The 25288-nt window shown below is 42.1% G+C and overlaps 1 protein-coding gene across 11 annotated transcripts in view; it reads right to left on the bottom strand.

Annotated features, from left to right (window-relative positions):
* Nr3c2 (nuclear receptor subfamily 3 group C member 2) overlaps positions 1 to 25288 on the bottom strand; it is a 335377-nt gene that overhangs the window by 58259 nt on the left and 251830 nt on the right. For all 11 annotated transcript variants that reach the window (XM_078022048.1, XM_078022053.1, XM_078022050.1 and 8 more), the window contains 2 exons: positions 11528 to 11881; positions 10128 to 10272 (listed from right to left, as the gene is read on the bottom strand). In XM_078022048.1, the coding sequence (XP_077878174.1) occupies positions 10128 to 10272; positions 11528 to 11881 (499 nt within the window). The remainder of the gene's footprint in view (positions 1 to 10127; positions 10273 to 11527; positions 11882 to 25288) is intronic.

Raw genomic sequence — 25288 nt, 5'->3', positions numbered from 1 at the left:
ATACATCCATGTCTTACATGTCCAATAATTCACCACCCCCCACGTTGAGATTCTCGCAGACGGAAAGGGCATCATTCACTTTGGACTCCTTACTACAGCCACCACGGTATTTTGCATACTGTAGATATTCTCCACATTTACTATCCACAGGGAAAATGCTAGTCACTGCTCATATTTTTTTTTTTAGCTAAGTGATAATCATAAAGAGATTTAATCTCATATTAGAGGAAATGATTAGAAGGATCAATTTATAAAGCAATTCACCCTTTTTAAACCTCATGTTGGTAAAGAAAAACTCTATAATCATGAACCACAGGGGGTTGGAAGGGACCTTTGATATTCTTCCATCTCCATTATTTTACAGATAAAGGGAGTTCCTATGATAGAACAAAACCAAAATAGGCTTTGAAAGAAATCCTGGGAGAGCCCCATCTCAGTGACCACATGATCCTGGGTAAGTTACTGGAGCTCTCTTGGATGAAGGCAGCCACATGGTTTATAAAATAGTGATAATAACATCTGCCTTGAAATATGATTGTAAATGTGATGAGCCACACAAAAGTGTCAAGCGCAATCAATGTCACATAGTAGGGACTAGGTTCCATTTGGTGTTGAATCTCTGGTGCTTGAAATGTGGATTATTGAATCTTTTCTGATTGAGAAAACAGAGACCCAGACCTTGAGTGAGGGTTCCCCAAGGGGAAGCAGAATTAGAGTCTGGGTTGGGTTTTAAGGATCATCTGTTGAACAGTTCTCAGAGGCTACCCCTCAACCCTTCCCTCTTTATCTGTGGGAGGTTGGATTTTCTTCATTTGTTTTGCCCAAAACAACTTCTTAAAACAGACTGAATGTAAGAAGCAAATAAGAGTCTGCAACTGTCTTAATTTAAGCCAGATTAAAGAGATTTTTCTAAAAGGCAAAACTATGTCACTGTTCTAATATTTTGGTTTTGAAAAAAATTTTTCCTAAAAACATTTATGTTATTTAATGTTACTTATAAAATAGGCAATGGGTTTGTTATTATTTTAAAATGAATTATAAATCAACTTATCTTTCAAAATGTTTGTTTTAATTCCTAATATGAGTAAATATCAATAGACAGAACGTACAAACACATAAACTCTTTGGAATTGTCAAGGATTTTTAAGAGTACCAAGGGAACAACATGTTTGCAAACTGATGTGGCCCAATATCCTCATTTTGTAGAAGGGAAATGAAGGCTTAGCAATAAACTCAGTCACGTGACATCACCAAGCACATTCATAACCAAGGCAAGGATTAGGCTTCATTCAGGTTTTCTATAACTGAGCTCTTAAATACTGTTGTGGTATCAGAAAAGAAATAAAACAGATTTGGAGACATAATCTAAACTCTGAACCAAAGTTCCAGTCTTTCTAAGAACATTTCATTTCCCACGGTATGGTCTATATACTGGCAGGTTCTCACCTATTTTAAAGGATAACTTTTATGAGAGAGGATATGATCAGTCAGTAAGAGTTCCAAATATATACAGTATCTGAAACCTTTAGGAGGCTCCAAAAGTCTACTGCTGATTAACTGCCTACGAAAAACCAACTCCCACAATCAATGTAGAAGCCTCCATGGTGCTGAAAAGTCCTAAGCTTTGGACTGCGAGACTCTTGGGTTCAAAACTCTGAACCTTGTCCTCCTCATGCTTCAAAGAGGAGGAGGAAGAACTGCCCACTTCACAGAGCGGGAGGATTAAACAAAACAGCGCACTGGAGAGGGCCTTTAGCCCAGCTCTTCTCAAGTGTCCTGCACGGGTTGGGCCCTCCAAATCCTCGTCCATCACTTGATCTTTACTTCTGCCCTGCTGTTTCCATGCGAATTGGAGAGTGAGCTCACATCTGTAGAAAAGGAAGCGAGGAGTCTCTAAACCACTAGTTCCACTGATTCCATGGACCAAGTGTCTACCTCGAGGTAGAGGGGCACAGAGGTAGAGGCTGGGGGACACCGTACTGCACCGGCTTGGACAATGCTAATGACCCAAGTGCCCACGTGGGCTTCACAAAGGGGCACAGAGTGTCCTCCTGAACCTTCCTCTGTGTTTGCTTTCCCCCTTTCATTATTCATTTGTTTCTTTAGGAAGAGACCAAGTGCAGGACCTCAGGAAAACTAAACAGCCTCTCCAGAGCCCTCCTGCCAATAAGCCTGCGGAAGTAGCCCGGGGCTCATGGGTGAAGGCTGGGGATAACGTAAAAGCAACATCATCTCCCATGTGGGATGCGATGAAAAGGGCTGAGGGTGTGAATCAGTTTTGGTTCTAGAAGTATCTAATGATGCACGTTTAGGAAACGGCCATGTTCCAGCCTCTTTCCCTCTTGCAGTCCTGGTGGGTCCAATCCAGCCACCGTCTTTATGCCCTGCAACAGAAGTCAAGCCTGGAGCCTTCCTTGGTTTTTACTGACACATTCCTTGTCACTTGCCCCAATCTTGCAACAGAATCACTGCAGAAAAACCAATCTTGATCAGATTTTCAACAAAGAAAATTACTCTAGTGATTTTTTTTTTTTAATACATTGGAGAATTCCTTTGCCTGAGGAGACCAAAGTCCTTGAGTCCATGAGCTGAAGTTTAAAAAGCAATATGCTAATATATTAGATGGTCCATACCCTGTACAAATCACATACGGCCTTAGCCTGTTTTTGACTTTTATTCAAAATGAAAAAAATAGCTCCCTCTAGTTAGCCAGAGTTCAGCCTGGCTGTATTTAGTGCGTCCTCACTATTCCGTGGGATCCCAGTATAGTTGTAGAGAGTATAGATGTTTCATTCCATTTGCAGCCTCATACTTGTTTTGCCTTGGTTTCGTGCAATACTGGCAATTAGCCAGCTTCATTAACTCCTGACAGATTTTTCTCAAGTACACTACAGGAAACACCACAGGAGAAATATTAAGAGATAACAGTATTCTGGAAGGAAAACTTGAAAATAAATCCTTTTCTTTAAGTCCATGTGTTAAGCCCCAGAAGCGTGATAAGGAAAATCCATCTCAGGAATCTAGCTTCAGACTTTTGTGCTGGAGGAAGTACTCATTAACAAACCAAAAATAGTTGCTGAGGTACAACTGTACAAAAAGTGTCCCGTGAGACTCTGGAAATAATTTTTTAAAATATGCTTTATGTACTTTAGAATTTATACTGTATCTAGAGTGATAAACATATATAGAACACAAAAACCATCAAAAGATGGATAAAAAGAAAATACTGTTGCCTGGGGGTATATCTCACTGGTAGAGCATTTAGCCAGCATGTTCAAGCCTGGGTTTAATCTCCAGAGCCCACAGAAAAGAAAAAAAGCCACTTTTGATATCATGCTTCAACAGTAAGGAAAGTCATCGGACAGGAAGTGTCCTTTGGAGGAGAAGGTAATTTGGCAGGATCAGAGCTTATGCAGAAAGGCAGCAGGAAGTGGTATAAAAAGAACATTTTAAAATTACTGAGTTCACTGTGCACTAAAGCCAGATGGTATTCTAGGTGCTGGGGATTCCAAGGTAGGCCAGAGGGCCACGGTGCTGCCCCCCAGTGCAGGCACTAGGAAGAGAACTCACTTGGGGTGAAAGGGGAGGGCCTGGGAAAACAGGTCTACCCTGGATGGGTGGTCAGGCGCAGTCTGTCTGAATAAGGGATGTCGAGTTGACACAGAGGTGGGAAAGAGCCCTCCTCCTGCACCAGAGAGCAGCAAGGACAAAGGACTTGGTCAAAACTCCCAAAGGAGGACACTGTGGCTGCCAAGTGCCCCAGGAATCCCTCAGCGGGAATGCCAACCCATCTCTCCTGTATAAACCCCACTTTTTGGTGGACACGGGATGTCCCTGCACTACTCTCTCTGGCAACACTGCAGGCAGGTCTCTTTACGTTGCTGCCTCCTTTTCCTAGCCCTCCTACCCACCTGCCCCCTGCCCACTAGAGCATGGGCCCCAGCCAGGAAGGGACTTCCTTTCTCTCACCGTCATACTCCCGGGGCCCAGGACTTGCTTGGTTTGTTGACATGGCTCAATCAGTAGACACCGAAGGAAGGGACTGAATCAGCCACTGGGCCTCTTCTCCCCACGGTGGGCCCAGTGAGGCAGGGCATGGTGCTGGTAAAGACAGGTCAAGAAGTGAGGCGGGACGCTGACCCACGGTGCTAGCCTCAAAGTAACACGCCCTTCAGCGTTTCCAGGCCCTCAGGGGAGGCCCATTGGCCCACTCATTTTAGGAACTTTCCTTCATGGGAGCAGTAACACAGAGGTAGCACTGCAGCCAAGGTATCCATTTCTTTAAAATTCCTCCTCTGTTCCTTCCTCTGCGGAAATGCCCAGAAGTGACTTTTTATACTGACTCATTCTCATCATTAAGATAAAGGGAAAGCAATACTAGGGGAAGGAGAGAAGGAAATGCCTCACTTAGGGGACAGTCCTGCCTCTCTTCTGTCTCTACGTATGCTGGCATGATTATTCCTTGTTTGCAGATTATAAAACCTCCCCAGACCTTCTGTACTTCCCTCAGCCTCCTCTATCAGGTGGTGAAATGGTCTCTGCACCCGACCTTTGTGCAAAAGAAACATGGTTCCATTCTGTGGGGCTTCTGCACTCTGCAGACAAAGGTGTGCCTTCTTCTGCTTAGAACATTATTTTTCTTTATTCAGGAGTCTCAACAGTCTCCAAGGTCAGGTAAGAGCAAAGAGGGCTCAGGGTGGAGAGCAGAGGCTGCAGGACAGTGTGCTACCTGCAGGGAGTGACCATGCCACCACTTCCAACCAACCAAATGATCACACCAGCCACTGTGGACTCTGGACCCCCAGCTGCTGGTATTGGCTGGGTTTTCCTAGGGCCCAATAAAAAGGCACAGAAAAGAATTTTTTTTTAATTTAAAGTTTATACCCTCATTCTAACCCTAACCCTACCCCTAACCCTGACCCTAACCCTACCCCTAACCCTAACCCTAACCCTAAGAAGTTAAAAGACAAACAATGGAAATGTCAAAGTGGCAGGCTTTTTAGTAATGGGAAGGAAAGGGTGTGTGTGTGTGTGTGTGTGTGTGTGTGTAAGCAAAGGAACAAAAAGAGCAGTGGGGAGATGAGGAGAGGAGACAAGAGGCAGGGGAAGGAAAAAGGGTCAGATACTGCAAACTACAGAAACTACAGAAACTACAGAAAACTGTTTAGTCAACAGTTCCCAGCCAGGCAGAAGTCTTTTTACTTAATCTTTATTTGGAAGGAGGAGAAAGGGCAGTGGGCTGGGAAAAGGAGCCTTGAAGTGGAGGCTGACCCAGGCACCTCCCTCTCCCCTGCTCCTCTCCTCGGAGCTCCTGCTGCTCTTCCCCACTGCCTGGCCCTGCCAGAGCACAGGCCCAACCACAGAAGCACATCCAGCCTCTGGGGGGACATCAGCCACCTCCACCAAGGACAGGAGGTGGGCTTGCTACTTTATAACTCAGGCGACCCTGGGCTCTGGGAAGACACGGGACCCCAGCTGAACAATGGGGGTGGAAATGGGGGTCACGTTGGAGCAGACAGCTGGAACTTCAGAACACTGGGTGTGAGGGACCTCAGGGGCACTGAGCTGTGGGCAGAGAGGCCCAGGGAGAGCCCGGAGGACATGGATGGTAGCAGCACTCTGGTCCAGCAACCGGGAGGGCATGAAAGATGGACGGCTGGGCTGTCTAGGGTTCTAAAGGTGCTGGTGGAACACCAACAGGGGTAAAGACCAGGACTGCTGGGCCCACTCCACCTCTCTCCCTGATCAGCCGAGTGGAACACCTCCCCCCTGGAGATGACCAGAACTCACACAAGAGGCTGGGGAAGGGCTACCAGGACGTCACTGGCCTCTGGCTCCTACCAACAATCTTGGGACACAAGGTTCAGACTCTGAAGACAGTAGAAGATCACCCCAGACACATTTTTAGTGGGGTCACTGCTTGAGATGGCATACCCATGCCTTTAATAGACTTTTAATTTTTAAAAAAAGTTGGTCAAGGCTTAAAAGAGTCTAACAGTGAAACTTCCTTGGCTCCAGGAAAAAAAAAAATTTTTTTTTGAAAAACTTTCATTACAGGCTTAAGTGGGAGTTTTAATATTTGTACTGAGTTGATAGAAAATTTGAATAATTGCAGTCATCTGTAGCAATATATGATAAGTTGTTTCAAGGTAAAATTGAATGATTAATCATTTAATACATATTTAAAAAGTTTTGAGCTCATAATAAGAAAAGTTCTATGTTCAAGTATTAACTCATATTTTCACCCACTGTTTAATTTAAAAAGTTGGAAGAAATGTTTCCTTTATTATTCCCCATTTCCTGCCTTTCCTCCGGCTCCAGTATTGCTAATACACAGCTGAAGGATAAGATCATCTGGAATGTTCAGATTCTTTTCTAAGCTGAGGCCAACGCAGATCATCCACAAGGAAGTTCTATGCCTCAGTTTTAAAGATAGCAATGCGGCGGCTCATGAAAACATTATATCCCACACCACCTTTCTTCATTATGAACTTCATCCTCACAATTAGAAATGCAAACAAGAAAGACCCTTTTCATTTTGACATGGTTCATGGGTTCAATAACTTCCTTATTCAATAGAAACATTTATGGAGGACCGACCATGCCTTGGGCATAATATGAGGTGCTAGGAATTTAAAAGCAACCAAGAAAGAGTCTGTGACTTTCCCAAGAAAGTACCAGTGAAACCTTCAACTTGAAAGTATTTTCCTTAAGCTTCATTTGTTAAAAATAATAATAATAATTCTTACAATTATGTACTTTGGACCTCTTCCACTCAGCCATGTGTACACAATTAAAAACTAGCAGATGACACCAAAAGATAGGACAAACGAAAGGAAAAATCGAAAAGTTGGACTTCATTAAAATTAAGAACTTTTGCGCACCAAAAGACACTTTCAAGAGAGTGAAAAGACAAGTCACAGAGGAGAGAAGCTACTCATAAATCCTACATCTGGTAAGGATTTAATTATAGAATATATAAAGAGCTCCTGCAAACCAACAACAGAAAGACAAGCAACACCACTGAAAATGGGCAAGGGTCTTGACGGGACGCCTCTCACAGAAAATACAGAAAGATGCCCAACCTCATTGGTCATCAGAGAAATGCACATCAAAACCCAAACGAGAGACCGCTTCATAACTACGTAACGATTATTAAAAAGAAGGGCTGGGAGGACGTGGAGAAATTGGAACTCTGTACTTTTGCTACTGGAATGTAAAATGCCATGGAAAACAGTTTGGCGGGTCCTCAGTCAGGCACAGAATGACCATGGTGCAGCGATTCTAGTTCTAGGTGTGTATCCAAAAGAACCCAAAGGAGGAATGGATATTCGGAGGGCTATCTGAACACCCATGTTTGCAGCATTCACAATACCCAAAGGTAAATACGACCTTTGATTCTACCAGCAGATGAATGGAGAAACAAAATCTGGTCAGTTGCCTCCATTTTTGCTAGTATGCTCTATAAAGTCAAAGCAAACGCTGAATCAGTGAATAATGAATCACTCCTCCCAGGGAAGAGGAGGAGGGATTAGGGTCCACTGAGCCTCTGACCACAACATGTTTGTCGACTGATCAGTTCATAACCTTGTCGGATGTCTGTGTCTGTTCAAAGACATCTTAATATGTGCTGTCGACTCGTTTACACTGAACTCCCGGCCAGCAGCGGCACACAACTCACGCCAGAACGAAGCTCCTCTAACACACATAATTCCTCCGTAAGGCACGATTCACAGCCCTCTTGAGCTCCAGAACAGCACTTCAGCACCGTGCTCAGCGTCATTTTAAACAGGGAAATCAGCCAGACATGTTGTCTTACACCTCTCATCCCAACTCCTAGGGAGGCTGAGGCAGGAGGATGGTAAATTCAAGGTCAACCTTTGCAATCTAGTGAGATGCTGTCTCAAAATAAGAAAATGAAAGGGGATGAAGCTCTGGGTACAGCTCCCAGTATTAAAAAGAAAAAAAAAATCAAAGAAAATCTGGGAAATCACCAAGAAAAAGCACAAAAGTCCAAAGTCATGGCACTAAATAGAAGGCAAAGGAGGCGGGGAGGGGGAGGGGGAGGAGGGGTATACAGTGAGAGCTCAAATAAGAATGCAGAGCCTGCCTTGTCTGAGCTCTGCTGGAAGGTGACTCAAACTCTTAGCCCCTCTGCACATATCTGTGAACGGTGGCTAAAACTCAGTGTGAGTATTGACTTTCTTTTTGGTGGGGGTACTGGGGCTTGAATTCAGGGGCACTCGACCACTGAGCCATCCCCAGCCCTATTTTGTATTTTATTGAGAGACAGGGTCTCACTGAGTTGCTTAGCACCTCACCATTGCAAAGCTGGCTTTGAACTCGAGATCCTCCTGCCTCAGCCTCCAGGACCACTGGGATTACAGGCATGCACCATCCCTCCCAGCATGAACACTGACTTTGAAGTTGCAAATAAAGGTAGCCCACAGGCAAATCACATGAATAAAAAACATGAACCATGAGGGGATCCACTCCAAATGCAGAGAATGGGATATCATTCAGCCACAAAAAGGAAAGACATCTGGATACATGCTGCAACATAAGGGCGACCACTGAAAACATCATGCCAAGTGACAAAACCCAGACGGAAGAGGACGAACGTCATCCGAGGTCCCTCATATGAGACCCTGGCCATACAGGCAGGTTCACTGACCAGAGGGTGCCGGGTGTCGAGGGGAGGGGGAATGGAGAGTTACTAGGGAATAGGTTCAGAGTCGCAGTGTGGGATGGGGGAAGGGTCCTGAGCTGGATGGTGGAGGCAGCTGTTCAGTGAAGACTGTGACTCGTGCCCCTGCACTGCACACTTCCAGTGGCAAATTTTATGTTACATTTTATGGGGGGAAAAAATAGGTGGATATCCCGAAGAAGATTAAAAGGATCATGTTAATCTCCTGTGAAAACAAAATCAAATGCAGATGCAGTGACATATCTATAGGAGAGAGACTTCCTCATGTGTACTTCCTTTGAAAGCAAGAGACTTCTTTAATAGGTTTTTCTCCTTTGATTTATAAAACATCCTTAAAATGGGGCTATTTAAAACATCAGCTGATTACTGAGGAAAACAAGTATATTAAATGTGTGTGTGTGTGTGTGTGTGTGTCATTTGTTCGGCTTTATTTCATGCTTTGGGTGAAAATTTAAGCAGAACTATGAATCTTCCGACTCTTTGCCAGGAAGGGCCAATTCGAGAGCCTAAAATTCCTAAATTTTCTTTGAAATAAATTAGGGGTGAAGTGGTGGTCTTACGTCATTATTGAGGTATATTGGTACTACGTGTCCCCTTTCTATGACCGACGTCTTTCTTCTCTGCTCCCCTCCTTCCTGAAAGCCCTGTTTTCCTGTCTCTAGAGAGAGCCATCTGTTAGAATACGGCTGTGGTTGCAACCCCAACTCCGACGTTCCCTTTTAAATACTTCTTGACCCAACAGTGACAAAGAAGCGTGGCTGAATATAAACATAAATGAAATGTGCTAACGTGGAAGGCAAACAGTATGAAAATGTAAACTTAAAATAGGAAGGAATCCATAGCCAAAGAAAAAAGTCTATTAAAATTCTTTCAATCTTTTAAAATACAACATAAAATGAAAAATGTTTCGCTGCAGAATAACAGTTTGGCTTCTTTTATGGTCGAAAAGAAGGGTAATTACGATGGTCAGGAAAACACATTGAGCAGCTGTATACGGTTAACAAAAGATCCATTACATGATGCGCGAGGAAACTGGCACTCCACACGTTCACGTTTCCTAGAAATTAGACAGTCTTCCCAACTGGAGGAGATACCAAAAGAGACTGTTTTCTATTAATCGTGGCTTTGTACCAGTGGGGTTTTCAGAGCCAATTGGATCATTTTTCTTTTGGGACAATTCCCACATACTATTATATGGGATTTGCATATACTGATTTATACGTACTCTGAAGTATGTACTCTGTAATGCTGTAAAAAGTGGTTTTTAGGTTCTTAAAAATCATCTATTTTTAATGCTTTAAAAATGCCCATTTCAGGAGATTCTTTTACACATGTACATCTGTTTAGAAATTATGGAGGAAAAAAGCATAACAAATAACTCTGCAGTTTGTTTTATGAAGGCTAATTAATAGGTACTTACTCATTAAAGACTAGGTCTGGCGCAAAATAGAGAAATTGGCTGTTCGTATGTTTGTACGATCTCCAGCTCAAGGCAAATGATGATAGACACATCCAAGAATACTGGATTAGGGTAATTTGGTCCTCAAGAGGCAAGTTTTTAAATCCTGAAGAACAGAACAATTAATCACAGAAATACACTTAGCATTTAAGTACATTCCAGGAAGAAGCTCCTTAAGTCAGCCTCTAACAGCTACCTTTACTCTAATAGACTTTAATCAATTCAACAGGCATTTACACGGCACCCACCATAGGCCTGGCCCTGTTCAATGCTCTGCTGTAAATTCACCCTAGATGCTCAATAAGGGCAAACTGCTGGGGCCAACTAAAACTGAAGAGTTGGGTGAGGTTCAGTGTAGATGACAGTGGAAACTCTTCCTTAGACCAAAAGATACTGTATAACCTGTAAATCTTGCTTCATCTCACCCACAATTAATGACACCAAACTAAAGGGCGATTTAATAACTGTTGACACCTGCAAATCTGCAATAATGGCAAAGGATTTTAGTTTTCACAATTCTGTAGCACTTCACACACAGGAGTCCTTGATTCCCATAGTCTGGGGTAAGACAGGATGCAGACAATGCTCAGCGGAGGAGCAGCTGTCCTCAGCACCCGGTCCCTTAGGAGCCTTCTTTTGTTCACTGGTGCCCTTTCTGTGCCCTGTATCCTGTTATTCATTGTAGAGTTTCACCCAGGCAAGCTCCACCTGAAAGTACCGGTCATCAGAGCCTTCCCCAATGTCAGGTGTTCTGGCTGCTGATCAACCACAGGTAATCTAAGAAACTACTCTGGATTCAGGAACCAGGATAATGCAATGACAATTCCAAGTCATGCTTCAGTACATTACTAGGGCCTTATTAATAAAACTCTACAGCACAGAAAATGACCAAGAAGTAGAAATTTCAAGCACAATGTTAAGGGTGCTGGGAGTAAGGTGGTAGTTTTGGACCACAGGGCTGCTCAGGGACTCTTATGATTGACTTACTAGGCCCTGGCTTACCTGGCCTATGCTTAGATGAGCCCTGGTTATGAGCTGGTAATACAAGGGTTCATTATGACTTCACCAACATAATGTATTTTCACCTTAATAATACTTTTTTTTGGATGAAATTTCCCATTTTAATCGTCAACGTCAGAAATGTAGCTGTTCTATTAACAACAGAATCCAGATCCTTCTTTCAAAAAAGAAATGAGCTCCTTAACGAGATTTTTCCTCCACACTCCATCTACTGGCTATCCACGCCAAACCCTGGAATCGGGATGTAAGGGATGCTAACTCCAAGGGCACTGTCAGCCAGTGGCCCGGCAGAGGGAGATTGGCTCAGGATGTGGACTGCGCGGGGGGAGACGCAATCCTACCTGGAAGTACCTTTGCCCACTTCACGACTTGAATCATCTGTTTGCCGGCCAGGCGGTTGAGCGTGGACAGCAGGTTCTCGGCTGTGTCTGGCTTTGAGCTGTCGTATCCCGCATACACAGTTTCGGGCTCGATGCTCTCCAGGACCATGACAGGGGAAGGTGTGAGTGCCCGGGAAATGGTGGAGAGCTGGGGGACCAGTGCCGTGTTGACTGAGGGCTCTTTTGCAGGAGCGATGTAGGTTGTCCCCTCCTCGGGGCTCTGGGGGGGTGGGGGTGGTGGCTGCTGCTGCTGCTGCTGCGGAGGCTGATCCTCATGAATTCCTTTTAACTTTCCCAACTTCTTTGACTTTCGGGCTGCAAAAGAAAATCATAAACGATACGGGCAAATTACAACTGCCCAAGGCAAATTACAGTGAACACTGACTTGATGTCAGTCAAGGCTTACTGGCATCCTGTCTTTCCTTCTGAAGAGTTCTTGCTACACTAATAGGAACACAGCCTTTTAAATACGTTTCTAATAGAAAATGTACAAAGCCCAGCTATGATCACTTTGGACATTAGGATAATGAATGCCTGCCTTCTTTCATTCATTCTAGAGATCTGCCCCGCTTGCCTCCTAGAGCAAGATGCTGCACACTCTGCATAGGAACCCAGCTAATCACTGCAGCATGATCAGACCTCATCCTGGTCCTCAACAGGTGTTCAACCCAGTGAGGGAGGAGCCAAGGTGTGTGTCACAAAATCTTATTGCAATGCAGGATAGAAATGGGTCCCAAGATAAAAATAAATACAGCTAAAATTTAATGAATGCTTAGCAACACCAGGCTACTTAATACAAACAGATAGAACAAAGTTACAGGATCCAAAGCAAACACAGACCAGGGCTAGGCTACACCAATTAACTTGATTTTTTTTTTTTTAAATAAACCTTCATGGGCTGGGGATGTAGATCAGTGGTAGAGCACATGCCTAGCATGTGTGAGGCCCTGAGTTCGATTTCAGTACTGCAATCAATCAATCAATCAATCAATCAAACCTTAAAAAATAACCATTTGTGTTTACAATTACAGGCATTAATATTTATCACACTCATCACAGAAAAACCTGCAATGCAGATGGAAATATATCACCTCACAGCAGATATATTTGCTACACAGTCATTAGATATCTGAATTCTAAGGCATTTAAAATTAACAAAGCAATTTTAAAGTTTCACTCGTTAGTTTGTCCACTGTATCTGTCAATAAAAGACTTGACAGACAAATCTGGTTTTTAGAACTGTTTCAATGAAAAACAGATGTTTCCCATTCATATATGCTAATAGGAAGCTGCAGGGAAAGTGTGGGCCAGCAGCCCTGAACAAAACAGTAAGCGCAACCAGGATGCCTCTGATGAATCAAAGGCTGAACGTAAACAACAACAAAATCAGCAAAGCGCCTCCAAAACCAAAAATAGAGAAGAAAAGAATCAAGCACCAACATCATCCAAAATGCCTGTCAACTGGAGATTCTATGAGAGTTCCGAAAAATTCTCAAGAGCATGGGTTGGTCCTTGGGGCAATTAGATACCGTTCCTAGGTCACATGAACTTCTCTAAGACTTGGTTCATTTGTCTGGAAAATGGCTGGCTGTGACAAATAATAATGTGTTAGAAATAACCACTGATACAGAAATACTATTTCACTGTCACTTTTCATTCTTGCTCACAATCTTGTAAATATTAAAAATATTCTAGTTCATCAAAATGTTCTTATCCTTTATATAAGACGTGGTAAGATTTGATGACAGTCATAATTTGATTGACTAGAAACAGCCATGGGTGATATTTTCAAATTTATTAAAAGTGATATTTGCTTGCAAATTAATTATAAAATTCCTATTTGTTTTAGGCCTTAGGTCTACAATGCTGTGTTTATTCTCATGGCTGACTTAAGGTCAATGCTATGAAATTCTATGAAGAATACTTAATATTTTCTCTAGCACTTATACAGGCATAACCTATCTGTGGCATAACTTATTGAGCAGATTGTCAATATCACATTGAGCATTTTGGTTTTACTCAACTTTATGCTTTAATTTTGTGAATATCTTTTTGGGATACCTGGAATCGAGTAATAATCTATATTTACTTAAACAGTTCAAGGTAATCGATGCCTTTAGTGTGCAGCTTCTATAGCCAACCATATTTACCCAGTGACTTTTCTAAAAGCCCAGGGAGTATAGTTTATATAAATAATTATATTAGTCAAAGTAACTTTTTTAGAAATGGCAATCTCATTATACTTAAACTTTTGAAAGTTGGAAATTAGGTCTACATACTCCTAATAGCATCATATCACTCCCTGTGATGCTTATGGGTACTAAACAAATGGTTATTGAATACGTTTGTTTCATCTCCAAATGTTAATCAATTTAACAAACTAATACATATATGAAGAATTAATTTACTTCCCTGTGGCACATGAAGGCCAACTTCTGAGATTGTAAGATAAAACCTCCAAGTTGTTATTCCTTTTCAAAGTTTCTACTAATGATCCATTTGTGGAGTTATGCTCTTATAATATCATCTCTCAAATACAAGCTAAAATGTAGTGAACACTTCGGTTCTGAGCACAGTTTCATGTGCTGTGTATATTTTTTGAGCATTCTGATGCTTACCATGGCCCTAAGACCAGGCACTATTATCTATTTCCATGTTTTTTTTTTTTTTTCAAGTGAAACACAGAGATGAGGTAATCTTCTATGGCTGCAGAGCTGGTTAATACCAGCGCAAGGATTTGGATCCAGTGTTGGCTCAGAGCAGACACTTATAACTTCTATACTCTATAGTTTTTCTTCTAATCCTTTCCTCTAATTTGTATTATTTTTATACTTTTAAGATTAGCACAAGCTTCAAATCCAAGTATATAATTAAGATGTTTGCTAATTACATTTTCAGCTGAAGATACTTAATGAACATTGTTTCTATTATCCAAAGCATCAGTGAACATAATTTTAGGTCTTATCACTGTTTAGCACCTTACTACATTAAGGCAGAATTAATGGCCATTGGGCTTGGGGACCTCATGATCCAAGGAAGCCAGAGCTATGCTCTTTCTCAATTGCCAGCACCAGCAGCCCTACATATGTATGTGTATGTATATGTGTGTGTGTGTGTGTGTGTGTGTGTGTGTGTGTATTTGTGCACAGGGTACACAAATGTGACTATAAATGTCTCCCAATTTCACTTCAACTCACCGTCCCACCTGGATGTGACCATAACTAGTGTGTGCTTAGTGACTGCCCTCAGGTGCCCAGTCGTTAATGACTAATGATAGTGTCTTGGCAGCCAGGTTTCCCTGGCACTGCCAAGAGACAGATCTCCATAGATTCCTCATGGATTTCCTGCCCCAGGAACTGGCAGTGGTGAGGCCCGGCTTCCTATATCTACTAACACGTGCAACGGCAAGCAGGGAGCCTCTCGGTGGGGCTGTAGAATAATTGAGAAAAATTTCCAGTGGCATCTCAAGATCCACTAAGGCCTGGAAACACGCTTGGCAAGATTTCTTGCTCGGTTAGCACTACCTCCAGAGGCTGAGGTGACCCTCAAGTCCAAGCACCCATGGTACAGAAAGATGGCTGCCCACAGCAGCCCCAAGATGATGAGATCCACCGAGTTTTTCTAATGCTTCCGTCACTTACAGACTCATTTGTCTAAGAAATGGTCAGAAGGATAACCACCCCCAATACCTCCACTAGTGAAATACAAGGTGGAGATCTAGAAGAATAAAGATTTTTTTCCCCCAATCACACCATTTCACTAGGAAAAAAAATAAAGTGAGAATTCTGACATTTTACAAATGCTTTCTTCCATCTCTTGAAATTTAAGGTCCTGGCAATAAACATCAGAAAATTATGTTACAACATGTATTTTTCTGTTCACGGGCCACATGTAATTACAGCCCACAGGACACTGACGGCACCTCCTCCATGCACTTTAGCAGGTGATTTTTCTTGCCACCTCATACCTGGGGCCTAGATTTCATCGAAATGACCCTGACCATGTTTCTGCATGACTTCGCTTTGTCTTCCCGCTGCCAGAGGAGACACAGGGGGCAACTAAAGATTTCTATGTCATTTTTCTACAGGTTTAATTGGTCGCACAGAAAAACCATCCTAATTTGTACTAATAAGAAAAGGAGCATCTAAATGGTCCTCAAGGCAGACTCTCTAATAGAATGTGGTGAGGGTCCAGGGGCAAGATGCACTCATGAATAAAGAAATAGCTACTCAATTGAGTAGAGCAAAGTGGCATTTCAATTGTTGATAAATACTCCTAGAGTGGTTAATAAAGTTGAAAATGGAGTGTTTCCAAAAGTATTTCCAAGTATTTTCAGCTTAACAAATTAACATGCATTGTTAATTTTGTTAGCTTTGAAAGCCCACAAAGATAAACACAAACCCAACCTTGGGCCACTTTAAAAGACTTTCCAAATGAATGGATCTCCTCCATATTATTAAATTTTAACGTGTGAATCTATCCATATGCATCTTTATCTATATCCATAATAAATACAATTTTGTTGCTGTTGTTGTAGGATATGTTTACCAATTACTTAGCAAAAAACCTAATATCCATAGTGTAGGGAGTTTCCTGCTTTGCCAGCAATGCAATGCTGACTCACAAAAATCTGAGCCCTGACAAGATTAAAATCTCAGAGAAGCTGAATCAATACAGTAATTAAATTTATAAAGCTGCTGCTGATAATTTTTAGGTGAGGATCCCGACAATATATTTGGAGAGAAATGGCAGGGAGAAATGATCTCATCTCTTCTTGGGGCTCACACTTTCCTACCCTCTCTGTGTAATTCTCACCATGCCCAGAGCAGGAGTTGGAAGTGAACCAGGCCACCCTCCGGTATGGGGATCCACCCAAAAGGGCCTCCCTCAGCCAGAAACCAGAACTGAGCAGAGGCTGGTGGGAATACACGGGAGTGGGAACAGGGTTCTCTGATAAAAAGGTTCTGGAGGACCCCTTCCCTGTGACAGAAATCCACCTTCCCTACTGGACACAGGGGGACAGAAAAGGGGCAAAGCCAGGGCTTTCCAGTGGTACCTCCAAGTAAAACAGATGATGAACACGATTATTTGTATGGCATTTGTATTTTCTGTAATCGTATTCTTCCTCCCCCCCCCACCCTTCATTCCTTTTTTTCTTTTAAAGGAGTCAGATTCAGGAGAATGTACACAAGAGGACAGATGCGGGAAAGCTCCATCTTGGCCCAGGGTTTTAAAGATGAGACCACTTGTCTTCAAGGCATGGCCAGGCTGGAGACTGGGTGAAGCCAAACAAGAGCCTCACAGGAAGAGGAAACAGTCAGGGAAGTAGTTTCTTTGTGATCAGCTCAGGGCATCGGAGAACGCTTCCAGAACTTTCTTGGGCTGAAACAGTGGCTGGTTTTGGATTAGGACAAGACTGAGCACCACTGGGATAACTGGCAGGGCCGAGCCTACCCTGTAGCCCTAAAGCTCTCTGTGGCACCTCTTAGGAAGGACATAGGGCACCAGGGTCTGGTGGACAATGAATTATTCTGAGTGAAGATTCCTACTTGGTCCCGGCCATTGCTGTTCTGAGGTATCAGAGGGAGCAACAAAGCAATAAATGCTCCCCCTTGCAAGTCCCTGGGTAAAACAGGAAAGCAATATAAGGAGGGAAAAAAAAATCTGGAGCTGACAGACTCCCCACAGTAGAGGTTGAAGGAAGTGAGAAACCCAATGGCAGTTTTGAAAACTTGAAGTGACATTTGCTGAATCATGTCGAGTAGCTACAATGCATTTTTCTGTGTCCACTGAGGCCAAGATAAGACACAGAGGGTTTAAAAGGCAGAAGAAAGGGTTTAGATTAGACCTCAGCAAAATTCCCTTCAAGCATTCTGGAATGTGTTATGGGGAGAGCCTGGAATGTATTACTCGCAAGAACACACAACACTCTTTAAACTCCGAGTCTTAGGCAGACAGGCACCTGTTCCCAAGTACAGTTCTGCCCTCAGGTGGGAAGGTGAATGAGCTCTGGAGACCCGGGGGGCCCCACCATGGAAGCAAGTAAGACCCACCAAGGTACAATCCAGCCCTACATTCATCTGAAAGGAAAGTCTGATTCCTATGTGTCTGAAAAACAAGAATAAATCCTTTTCACTTATAAGTCAGGTAAGAGACAAGTTAGAAATATTTCTCCAAGAGATGCACAGAGAGCAAATACTGTGATCTCAGAATACACTCTTGAAGGAATATCCAGCATTGTAGAAACAAACAAACAAACAAAACCCACCTAAAGTTCTCTATGCTCCCTCTTTCACACCACCCTTTTAGAAAGGGGTTTCACCACTGCACTTAATGCACAGGAGTGTTTGCTCAGTCCCATATCTAAAGTACACTCCGGGGTTTCTTCAAATTCTAAGACTGTACAATTTGCCTAGTGGGGGAAAAAGTAAAGAGCTATCATTAATTGAGGATCCACATGCCAGACACTAAGAAAGCATCTTTTAAAATACATCCCATTCAATCTTCATATGCACCATATGAGGTAGTGACCTGCAGAGTGACAAGCACAGTGTGTGGCTGTGGTAGTTAGGGTGAGAAGCCCCTTCACACCAGTAGCACACCTCTAAGCAGGAGCTTAAAGGGGGCCAGAAGGGGATCTAGAGGCACAATAACTTTTCTCAGTTATCTGCAAGATTTAACTCTAGGTCACCTCTGTTGACAGAAGCTTGTCTTTCAAAGAAGTGGCATATACCACCCTGAACCAGTATGGTGGCTTTCTTGTCCAATTCCCTGGGCGGTGCAGTCAACCTCTGCAGACATGGGTGTTACTGCTCTGGGGACAACCTAGGCTTTTTGCTTTTGCTCTTGGTTAGGACAATTGCTCTTAATTCTAACCGGAGGAACAAGCTAAAAGATAAAAGTCAAACCAACCTGTTTCGTGAGCTCTAGAATAAACTGGAGAAAGAACTTTATCTCTTCCTGAAAACAAAGTTTACAAGTTCCATTGCAACTGATAATTGAGATTTTTGGATATAAATATCTTTTAAATCAATTGGCATTCTTTAGAAAATACATATTATCTTCTTTGTAAATCACTCTCTAGGAATAACTGTTGGATTGATAAATATGTGTATGCTAAGCCTCTAAGTTTTATAACATACTTAAAATAAAATTTAAAAAACTGGCTCTGTGATAGACATGGCCACCCAGCCAAGGGTCCCTCCCTCAGTTAAAAAGTGAATTATTCTACAGCTGCAAGGGCTGTCCTGTTGGCATGTGTCTGAGCAGAGGATTTACTACATGAAGTATGATCTCATTGGGTATGCAAGGAAGACAGCCTCATTAGAAATGGTTTATGAAGAAACATTACTGTTTTAACAAGGTCACGGAGGTGAATGAGGTACAGGTACGAGGCAGAAGGTAGTGACCTGGAAATAGGCTGTGGCACCCTGCTTAATTGACTGCTAGCATAATCCTCACTAGGCTCAGGCTGAGCAGGACAAGTCAGATGCAAGAACCCATCCTGAGTAGAAAACCCAGAGAACGGACTGGGTGCAGACCTCCTCAAACTGGAAGTCACCTGGAGAAGGATTCACCTTAAGCAAATATCATACAGAAATATAAGAGCTGGGGGCTGAGGGCGCACAGCTCAGTGGTAGAGTGTGGGCTTGGTATGCGTGAGACCTGGGTGAAATCCATAGCACTACAAAAAAAGAAGAAAAAAGAGTTTACTAAACAGATGTCTGAGGGGGATATTAGGCTAGATAATGGTATTTTTCTTTACAAAAAAATTCAAAAGAAGATGCCTTAAATAGGTGCTCAAAGAATATTCAAAATATAACACACAGACTTCCTTGGATGTGGCTTTTCCAGTCCGTTTGGATGATCCTGCTTTCCCTCTCAGCATCTGTTGCTACTTTACTGCAATGGATTCCACATCTTGGTGCCTTTGGTACCCAGGCCCCTTGCAACTTGGACTTGCCCCGAAAGCTATGAGGCGACTAAAGATGTTGCCTGAATTCAATTTCTGATTTTTTTTAAAGGATCAGCATCATTTATATATGTAAGAAATAAAAACTATTTATGAGCGGTGAAAAAATATACAGATGGGGACACTAGTCTAGTTTCATCTCCAATACTAACTTTCTTGAAAAATATTTCTACTTGTTTTCTTCAAAAATGTTTCTCCTCATCAAAAATATTCCTTAGTTCAATATTCTTTCTGTAAAATGATTACTCAAAGCTATATCATTGTAATTTTAATTATTTTTTCCAAGGATTATTCCTTAACAGCATAAAAATCACCTAAATTTAAAATAGATCAAAATAATCTTTAATATTATTTATATGAAGAATAAACTGGGCAAGTTTTACTCAAGACTACCAATGTGGAGACTATAACTGAATAATCAAAAAAATCATCAAAGTTGTTTGCTAAGAAAAGGAGCCACGAAGTCAGGTAATCAAACAGAATAACAGTCCTCTGCATGGATAGAGAACTCATGTGTTTTACAAGTGGTTCACACAGAAGATAGTTCCTCCTCCTGAGTTCTATCACTCTAATATTAATGACATTTTACGGCCAAACAGAATTTTTAAAGTCTTCCAGTTACAGGCTAATACCAACATAAAACAGGATGAGCCTAAGTGCAAATGAACGAGTTAACAGGATGCCACTCAAGTTGGGGGACAGATTAGACAGACCCCGGAAAGAGAAAAAGCAATGTTAATGTTTACAGCTTTTATGTGCTTTAAATAAATATTATTCCACATTTTATTCCACTGACATTATCAGAGTGAGTCTAAATTAAGAATTAATAGTAGCCAATGATGCATGTACTTGAAAAAATAGTTATTTTTCTAGGCCGGGTTCTCTTCAGGATACGGACTGAACTGGTCTGGAAACTCCCAGATCAAGCAGAGCCAAACCCAAATGGCCTTGTTTGAATAAGTGACCCTCTTGCAGTTGTTCCTCAGGTTTCCATTGCCCCCAGGGCTGGTCCTGCAGCATCCTGAGGCGCTTTGATGATGTCTTGTGCTGGCAGGTTTGGGGCATCCGTGCCAGGGAGGGGGAGATGCAGGCCTGCCCTGCCCAGCCCTGTTTACAAGGCTCACTTCTATTTTTTCATTTGGTTTTCTGCCACAGTGTAAATTCCAGAGCTTTGATGACTCTCTCCAAACCTAATTCAGCACAGCAGGGTGAACAAAAGCTTCTTTAAAAGAATATGCTTTCCGTTTGGGTTTCCAAAGTATTCTTCACATTTACATCATTTAGCAACACCAAAATAAGAAAAAAAAAGAAGAAAAGAAAAGAAAAGAAGGAAAGAAAAATTCACTAGAGAAAAACAGTTCCTAATAAACAAGAAGGGAACTCACTGAAAACAAACTTTGAGGAGAATGTAACAGTAAAGGGCGTACTATTTTTGGCGATTCCTTATATTGTGCACTTTTTCTTTCACATTGAGAATAAACCACGAACTTAGATGGAAACCAGCCAGTCCTTCTCCATCAAAGCTGAGGAGGTGCACTGCCCTGAGGAAGACTTCTGGGAGGTGTACGTAAGTACTTCGGGAAGGATAAGTGGGCCTTTTGGGCAAGTGGTTTTTTTGGAGGGGTGCAATTCACTTTTAAATCATTGTCAGTAATTCTTAAAGTAACACCATTTTTACAATAAAAAAGTTAAAAACAGTTTTTGTTTCTCCTCTCCTACTGTTTGCCACATCCTTCAAGTATTCTTGTGTTCCAAAGATGGCTTCCCTGTATCTGAAGCAAGACTTCTGGCACTTGATGAGTTTAACACTCCTATATGGAGCTCAGAGGAATGAGTGGGATCTTGGGTGGGCAGATTCCACTGGTGGCTTTGTTGGTGTGAGAGCAAGCCCCTCCAGGTATGACAGGTGGCTCTGGACTGCAACTGAAAGTCAGTTTTTCACTGCTGATTTGGATTAAAGTCAATTTTATGCCACAGTTTTCAAATGAGTAATGCTGTTTTGAGTCACATATCATGTAAAACACAAATTTTAATCCCCAGCATAATTTTTAATCCCCTTACGTAAGAAGAAGAATGACACAAGCCTCTAACTTTCCCTTTAGAGAACGTATTATTATTATTATTTGGATCCACAATTAAGGTTAGAAAGTCTCTTTTAGATTTAGATAGTATTCCTTCACAGATTTGGCCATGAAAAACAAGTCATGAGACCATACCCAACAGAATGACACTCTAGATTCATTTATTTGATTTCCGGATGATTATGCTTCGAACTTGCCTAAGTATTTGATTGCATGGCCCACAGTGTGCATTAAAGAAGTGCTTACTGAACAAAGCAAAGGACAGAGCAAATGAACTGAATGGATATTTTGCTTATCCTCTAGAACCAGTTAACTTTCTCAATGTGTTGACTACAGCCACAATTCGCTGTGGAGGCTTTTAAGAGACAGAAAGAGAGGCTGTTGGGTTTCACTCCAAACACCAGGGTATGGTCTACCTAAAAAACAACTCTAGTCAAAGTGCAACCCAGCCTTGCTAACAAAAAGGAGCCAACTAACTGTTGCCCAAGAAGAAATGTGCTGGGTGCAGAAGCAGACAGGGCTGGCAACCCATGCCCACGGGGCCTGCTGTTGGCTTCTCTTGCTGGGCAGCACCCAAGCAGACAGTTTTGTCACTTCCGACTCTGGGAGAGTCTGAAGGAGATGGGAAAAGGGAGAAGCCAAACAAAAAACAAAAGAAAAAAAGTCCCACAAAAGAGAGGCTTTTACTCTTTAGCTTCATGGAAACACACTCGAGAGACAGAATACAGAAAAGGCAGCCCGTCTTCCTAATCAGAGGGCCCAGTAAGCACCAGGGAGACACTGCAGCCTCTCTGCAGGTGGACCCACGGGGTGTCCTTGCCCTTGACCCTTTCTATACTTGTGGAAGGGCTGGAGAAATGCAAAGAAAAGCTATGATCATTTCCTATCCTGAAAGACCATCGATGATTTGAGGTTCCAGGACCCAGTTTGTGGGCACCTGAACAGAATTACAGCTTTCTAAGACCAGAAGGGACCTCACAAAACAGCCAGTTTAATCTCATTTTAACTCAAAGGGGATAAGGTGCCAGGAAGATAAATGGCTGGCCTGAGATTCCAGCTGGTAGAGGGGGTGTATACAACAGGTCGCATCCTTTCAAGTCCAGCGGCCTGTTAGCAGGGTCAGCCACGGAATCTGATTTAGGTGAAGGAACTGTGAAAACATGTTTGCTCATGAGACATTTACCCTTTATATTTCTTTATGGTAGGTTGGAAGGCATTGATGGAAATTATGAGGGGGAGGCTAAAGACCTCTCCCAAGCCCACGGACAACCACTGTACTATCTACTCAATTTGGTGTAAACATAAAACCAAACAGAATTCTAGACTGTAAAAAAAAAAAAAAATGCTTCTCCAGAATTACCATAAGAAGTTGTTACAGGTGGAGATGACAAAGCTCCTCAGGATTCTTGGTGGTTATCAGACCACCCGTGTTTGAATGATTGTCAGCTGTCTTGGAAGGACACCTGTGTTTTGGTGATGATACACCAAAGGACAAGGCTTGGCAAATCACCTGCTAACTGGCATGTATTGTCCCAACTGTAAATACCAAGATGATCTTGAGTAACTGCTGCAGACCTATCAAAGTCCCCAGAGTTGAAATCAATACATGAATGACAAATGGAACGTAAGCATGAGTTGAATCCCTTGAGGGCAACTAAGACTACCTGGGCATAAACATGCAGTGTTCCTAAGTACAAAGCAGCATTTGGATAACGGATCTAATGTACTCCCAACTAGCCTTGCCATATGATCTTCATGTTACAGGGCATAAGCTGATCTCTATGGGAGCCAATGTTTTGTTACATTTAAATTACATAGGTTTGGTCAAGAAATCATTTACTTGAATTATTCTCTATATTAAAAGTTGTTATATGGTTCACATTTCCCAATTTTCACATGCTTAAAAAACAAACAAAATCTTAACATTGTATTTTCTGGGAGCCACTATCAACCAGCTTTTTGGAGGGCAAATATACTGACACATTAAAAAAAAAAAGATGGAAGAAATAAATGAAAAATTTTGGGAAGAAACTCTAAGATATACTATCCAGCTATCTGGATAATTTATAAGAACCAAAAGTTATTATAAATAATTTTAAGTCTTTGTTCACAATTACATAATTTCTTTATTTACCAAAGCATAAATATTAAGAGCTATGCATATACATATATATATATATACTCACACACATATATACATATATTTATACATATATACACATGTATATCTATACAGATATACACACATCTATCTATATAGATCTATATGAATCTATATATATACATATGTGTGTGTGTATGTATGTGTGTGTGTGTGTGTGTATATATGTGTATACCCATAGGCACTTAATAACTGACACTTTCCCTGTCCCTTTTTTGTTTTTATTCTGAGTCAGGGTCTTGATAAGTTGCTTATAGCCTCGCTAAGTTGCTGAGGCTGGCCTTAAACTTGTGGTTTTTCCTGTCTCAGCCTCCCAAGTTTCTGGTATGCACCACCACACCTGGCTAGCTATGTGTATTTTAAAGGCTTAATAAAAGTAACAGCATATAACTGAGCAGTTCAAATGATAAAGCCTCCAATAAAATGAAGATGCTAAGACCACAGGCCTCGAAAAGAAAGGTTATCATACTGTTTCTCCAATGGTGGTCCCTGGTCTTCAGAGTCTCCCCCTGGGGCTTACCCGAGAGGCAGAATTTAGGCTGGCCCAAGGTCCACAATCAGAATACAAGTGGAGGCTGGAGTCTTCATTTTAACCAATTCCCCACAAGATTTTTCCTGCTCTTTAAAATTGAGAACTACTAACCCTAAAGATTCTGAATGAGATCAGAAACAGAGGGAGGGATGGAGGCAGAGAGGAAGGAGAATTAAAACACGGTTCTATACCAGAGTTTCTCATTTTCTCTCTATTGACACGTTGGGCTGGGTGGTTCTCTGTTGAACGGACTGTCCTGTGCGTTGCAGAATGAGGAGCGATATCCTTGTCCCACTAGATGCCAGGAGCAGCCCCCAGGCTCTAGCTGTGACAACCAAAATGCTTCCAGACTGCAGAATGTCCCTCCTAGAGGTGACACCACCCCTGGCTGCAAACCACCCGTCTACACTAAGGAAGTTGCTGAAAACCAGAAGAATGAGCTAGAAAGATAACAAAAACAATCAGATGTGAATTGAGAAAAGAAGCGTGATAATTCATTATGCTCCTGTAGTTTCCTTAATAGCAGGTGTCATAAACTGGAAAGTGAGCTACGAATAATAAAAAATTCATTTTCATCTTCAAACTCTTTGACATAGTTCACACAAAAATTTGCATCTCTGACATTTCTCAAAAAAAAAAAAAGTTTGTAAAATCTGACAAATACCTGTCTGCTTGCCCCATGGCAAACTGGAGCTGAGAAGTAGCCCTTCCTACCAACGGAGCCTTGATTCCCACAGCCCCCACCCCATGCCTATAGTTAGGTGAATTCTACACCAAATTCCTTAAATAGGTCATAGTGTTGTAAGATATCGGACTCTCCTTACTCATACAGTAAAACTTACATTTAGCTTCCCGGATGTCCCAGGCTTATTACCAGTGCCACAGATAGAACACAGATAGACTCACGGAGCCCCTAGAGAGATTTTCAAAGTCTTAGAGCAATCACAGCATTGGGCTTGTAATTCTCAAGGTGAGG

The sequence above is a fragment of the Ictidomys tridecemlineatus genome, chromosome 9 (assembly GCF_052094955.1).
Source record: "Ictidomys tridecemlineatus isolate mIctTri1 chromosome 9, mIctTri1.hap1, whole genome shotgun sequence".
Lineage (NCBI taxonomy): Eukaryota > Metazoa > Chordata > Mammalia > Rodentia > Sciuridae > Ictidomys > Ictidomys tridecemlineatus.
This window is presented reverse-complemented; position numbering and strand designations above follow the sequence as displayed.